The 5595-nt window shown below is 43.9% G+C and overlaps 1 protein-coding gene across 1 annotated transcript; it reads left to right on the top strand.

The window, feature by feature from the left end:
- Positions 1–940: 940 nt before the first annotated feature.
- LOC119921885 (olfactory receptor 1052-like) lies at positions 941–1891 on the top strand. Its single transcript, XM_038741871.1, has one exon. It carries the CDS (start codon positions 941–943, stop codon positions 1889–1891), a length of 951 nt encoding a protein of 316 aa, XP_038597799.1.
- Positions 1892–5595: the final 3704 nt, after the last annotated feature.

Below are 5595 nucleotides of genomic sequence, written 5' to 3'. Positions count from 1 at the left end.
ATAAATAGAGTAATAAATACGTACAAACATGTATACATATATGCAGGTGCTGTGGAAAAGGGAAGTAGGTAAGGCCGGGGGATGGAGAGGGGGAGGAGGGGAAGAGGAAGGAAGGGGCTCAGTCTGGGAAGGCCTCCTGGAGGAGGTGAGCTCTCAGTAGGGCCTTGAAGGGAGGAAGAGAGCTAGCTTGGCAGATGTGGGGAGGGAGGGCATTCCAGGCCAGGGGGATGACGTGGGCCGGGGGTCGATGGCAGGACAGGTGAGAACGAGGCACGGTGAGCAGATTAGTGGCAGAGGAGCAGAGGGTGCAGGCTGGTCTGTAGAAGGAGAGAAGGGCGGTGAGGTAGGAAGGGGCGAGGTGATTGAGAGCCTTGAAGCCAAGGGTGAGGTGTTTCTGCCTGATGTGTAGGTTGATTGGTAACCACTGGAGATTTTTGAGGAGGGGAGTAACATGCCCAGAGCGTTTCTGGACAAAGACTATCCGGGCAGCGGCGTGAACTATGGATTGAAGTGGGGAGAGACAAGAGGATGGGAGATCGGAGAGGAGGCTGATACAGTAGTCCAGATAGGATAGGATGAGAGCTTGAACGAGCAGAGGAGTGGTTTGGATGGAGAGGAAAGGGTGGATCTTGGTAATGTTGCGGAGGTGAGACTGGCAGGTTTTGGTGGTGGCTTGGATGTGAGGGGTGAACGAGAGAGCGGAGTCGAGGTTGACACCAAGGTTGCGGGCTTGTGAGATGGGAAGGATGGTAGTGCCGTCAACAGTGATGGGAAAGTCAGGGAGAGGGCAGGGTTTGGGAGGGAAGACAAGGAGTTCAGCCTTGGACATGTGCTTGGAACATAGGAAGTCCTTAAGAAGTACCACAGTTCATTAGTATTATTACTCTTATTTTGACTATTATCTGTAAATCATTTTTTCCAGGAAATAAATGTCCCAGAAATGGAGGAGAGAAATTGCACCACGGCAGCCCAGTTCATTCTCTTGGGATTACCAGACCAGCCAGAATTAAAGCTCGTAGTGCTTCTGATGTTTCTCACAATCTATGTGACCATCCTCGTGGGGAATCTCACTATGGTAACCTTGATCGAGATCAGTCCCCAGGTTCACAGTCATATGTATTTTTTCCTCAGGAACCTCTCTCTCGTAGTTGCAGTCTATTCCTCTGGCATTGTCTCCAAAGTTCTGATCAACTACTTGTTGGAAACCAAGGTCATTTCATTTGGTGAGTGTGTGGTTCAGTTTTTCTTTCTTTCTTTCTTTGCAAGTATGGAATTCTTTTTAGCCACAATGGCATACGATCGGTTCATTGCCGTCTGTCACCCATTGCTTTACACAGTGATTATGTCTAAGGAAGTCTGTATTCTTTTGGGAGCCAGTTCATACCTGCTTTCCTGTTTGAGTGCAGTTGTGCACACTAGCTCTTTATTCAGATTGTTGTTTGGAAGCTTTAATATCATCAACAATTTTTTCTGTGACATTCCTCCCCTCCATGCAATCTACTGCTCCGACATCTACATTGCCAATTTGGTCCACTTTGTTTTTACTACGTTGGTTTTAATAATCACCATCGTGGCCATTCTCTTTTCCTATGTCTACATTGTGGTTACCATCCTGAGGATCCATTCTGCTGAAGGGAGATGCAAAGTCTTCTCCACCTGTGCATCCCATATCACTGTGGTCTTCTTATTGTACGGGACCCTGTTCTTCATATACACCACCAGGTCCACCTCCACCAAATCCCTGGATCAGGGCAAGATGGTGTCTGTGTTTTTTACCTTGGTGATCCCCATGTACAACCCTCTGATCTACAGTCTGAGGAACAAAGAAGTCAAAGAGGCCTTGAAGAAGACAAAGTCTGGAGACTCTTCAGTCAGTAAATGTAATCAGTAATCTTCTTTTTCATAAAGATAACTGTGGGTTATCTTCTCCATTTTACCCTCCTGTATTGTAGTGTACCTAGTGTTTAGTACAATGCTCTACACACAGCACATAGTGAATAAGTATCACTGATTGACATCCATGTTGATTGAACACTAATATACTATTTAGCCCTTTAATACAGAAAGCTTGCATTTTCTGCGATGGTACTTTCCAAAGAATTGCTTAGCACTTGAGGAAGCAGCACGGCCTAGAGAAGCAATCAGTCAATCAATCAATCAATCAATCAATCGTATTTATTGAGCGCTTACTGTGTGCAGAGCACTGTACTAAGCACTTGGGAAGTACAAGTTGGCAACATATAGAGACGGTCCCTACCCAACAGTGGGCTCACAGTCTAGAAAGGGGACACAGAGAACAAAACAAAACATATTAACAAAATAAAATAAATAGAATAGATATGTACAAGTAAAATAAATAAATAAATAGAGTAATAAATACGTACAAACATATATACATATATACAGGTGCTGTGGGGAAGGGAAGGAGGTAGGGTGGGGGATGGAGAGGGTGATGAGGGGGAGAGGAAGGAAGGGGCTCAGTCTGGGAAGGCCTCCTGGAGGAGGTGAGCTCTCAGTAGGGCCTTGAAGGGAGGAAGAGAGCTAGCTTGGCGGATGTGGGGAGGGAGGGCATTCCAGGCCAGGGGGTACGCTATTGGCAGAGCAGGGTAGCCTATTGGCAAAAGCTTGGGCTTGGGAGTCAGAAGACATAGGTTCTAATTCTGGCTCCACCACTTGTCTGCTGTGTGACCTTGGGCAAGTCACTTAACTTCTCTGTTCCTCAGTTTCCTCATTTGTAAAATGGGGATTAAGACGGTGAACCCCATGTGGCACAGGGACTGTGTCCAACCTTATTACCTTCTATCTACCCAGCATTCAGACAGTGCTTTGCTCATACAATTAGTATTATTATTTTGTAGAATAATTACCATTTACTGTCTCTAGCACTGTGCTAGGGAGTCGATGCAATATGATAAGTTTTCCTTTGATTTTCAAATCATATGGTCAGTTCTTAGAGCACATGAGAATTCTTGGCTGAATGGGAATCATTCTATTCTGAGCATTCAGGGAGATTTCTGAGACCCTGGACAACTACAAGAAGCTGACATGAGGAGAGGAGAAATCAGAGAGACTTGCTCAATGGTTTCTAGGACAGGCCCAGCAATAAAACTAAATCTAAAGGCTCATTTTGTTCCCCATTTCAGCCTCTGACTTTCCCATGATGTTTTGTTCATCTTGTTTTTCATCCCTAGTTCTGTCTTTTCTCCCTTTTACCCTTCGATAAAGTTGCCTCTCTGATCTTTGCCCCCAAGTTCTTGCTCAGAGAAAATAATAATACCTGAAAGCAATAGAGAAGGATGCAGCCCAAGAGAAATCATAGAATTTTCGGTCCTGAGGGTAGTAAGAGAGGCAAGGGAATATATTATTGTAGGAAGCCACATGCCTGCTGTGTGACCTTGAGCAAATCCTTCAACTTCTCTATGCCTGTTTCCTCATCTATAAATAAAGATTAAATACTTGCTTTCCCTCTCCCGTACATCATGAAGCATTTGGGATAGGAATCCCTTAACTTGCTTCTACCCCAGCGCTTACTACAGTGTTTGGCACATAGCAATACTTATGATTATGGTAGTTGTTAAATACTTACTATATGCCAAGCACTGTTCTAAGGTCTGTGGTTGATAAAAATTAATCAGGTTAGGCACATTCCCTGTCCCACATGGGGTTTATGCTCTTAATCCCCATTTTACAGATGGGGTAATAACTGAGGCACGGAGAAGTGAAGTGACTTCCCCAAGGTCACACAGCAGACATCCTGTAGAGCCAAGATTGAAACCCATGTCCTTCTGACTCTCAGGCCCATGCTCTTTCCACCAAGCCATGTTGCTTCTCAAGTAAGCACTTAACAAATACTGCTATTATTTTTATGACCAACCATTTACACAGAAGAACTAGGAAGGGACAAATTGGGAGCCATGTTTTTGGGAAGGAGCTCCTCAACTATTTTGGGAAGAAGGTTTGGACCGGGACCCTCGTAGAGTCCTGCAGGGTGCTGAAACGTTTCCTGGGATGTGATCTGGTAGGTCAGGACACATAGGAGGTTTGACTTGTGATCCCTGGAACAATTACAGGTGGTCCTAAGAATGATATGGGGACAGAGGCAGAAGGAGAACTGTCACCCTTAGGAAGTGGAGTGCATTGTTTTGTGCTTGTGTGGAAGAGAACTGGAGAGTCCAGAAGTCAAGAACCTCACAGGAATCTAGGACTAAACAAAACTCTTTCAAGGAGCTACAATCTGTGAAACCACTTGTGGGGATCTAAAAACCTATGAAGTAACCCTTGGCCATTAACTTCTTCTCCCCTTTCAATTTCCTAGGCCTTTCCTAGTTCAGTATATTTTCCAGGCACAAACCCTAGGATAAATGCTGGCTGTTTTCATTCACTCAGTTTAAGTCTAATGGCTGGTACCAGAGGATCTGGGATAGAGACAGTCTAACTGTGAGACTCAGGCTCACAGACTGTGAGCCTGAGGTGGGATAGTGACTGTACATAACCAGATTATTTTGCATTTATCCCAGCATTTAGTACAGTACTTGGGACATAGTAAATGCTTAACAAATACTACTATGATGATTAGTAGTAATAACAATAATAATGATGATAATAATAATGAAATAATAATAGTGGTTAATCATGTATTTTTAATTTCTTAATGACATGTCTCCCCACACCCTCTAATCCAGGTAGATTACCCTGGAGCTTTCGTTAGATGAGAGCCACTCTGAATACGTAGTGAGTCTCCCAAACACTGGGAACTTTCCAAAGTCTTCAAGCCCAGTGCTAATAATCACAATAACCATAATAATAATAAAAATTTGTAAAATACTATGTGCCAAACACCATACTAAGCACTGGGTTAGCTATAAGCTAATCAGATCAGCCATAGTCCCTGAGCCACAGGTGGCTCATAGTCTCATCCAAATTACTACTATGTTGATCCAAGCCCTTATCCTATTCTACCTTGACTATTGCATCAGCCTCCTTGCTAACCTCCCTGCCCCCTCTCTCTCCCCACTTCAGTCCATAGTGCACTCTGCTTGCCTGGATCATTTCTTTAAAAATAGTTCAGAACATGCTCCCCCACTCCTGAAGAAGCTCTAGTGGTTGCCCATCCACCTCTGCATCAAACAGAAAATCCTTATGATCGGCTTTAAAACACTCAACCCCCTTGCCCCCTCCTATCTTACCTCACTGACTTCTTACTATAACCCATCCCTCTCACTTTGCTGCTTTAACACCAATCTACTCACTGTACCTTGATCCTATCTGGTTTATTGCTGGCTTCTTGCCCACATCCTACCTCTGGCCTGGAACTCCCTCCCCTTTAGTTACCCAGAAACCAACACTCTCATCACCTACAAAGCCTTATTAAAATGACATCTCCTCCAAAAGACTTTCCCTGTCTAAGTCAATAAATCAATCATATTTATTGAACACTTACTTTGTAAAAGTAAGAAAACAACAAATATAATTGATTGATCTAAGAGGGAAGGAGAACAGGTACTTCATTCCCATTTAAAAGTCATAGAAACTGAGGCAGAGAGAAGTTAAATGACTTGCCCTAGTTTATTCAGCACACAAATGAACCTCTAAAGT

The sequence above is a fragment of the Tachyglossus aculeatus genome, unplaced genomic scaffold (assembly GCF_015852505.1).
Source record: "Tachyglossus aculeatus isolate mTacAcu1 unplaced genomic scaffold, mTacAcu1.pri SUPER_32, whole genome shotgun sequence".
NCBI lineage: Eukaryota > Metazoa > Chordata > Mammalia > Monotremata > Tachyglossidae > Tachyglossus > Tachyglossus aculeatus.
This window is presented reverse-complemented; position numbering and strand designations above follow the sequence as displayed.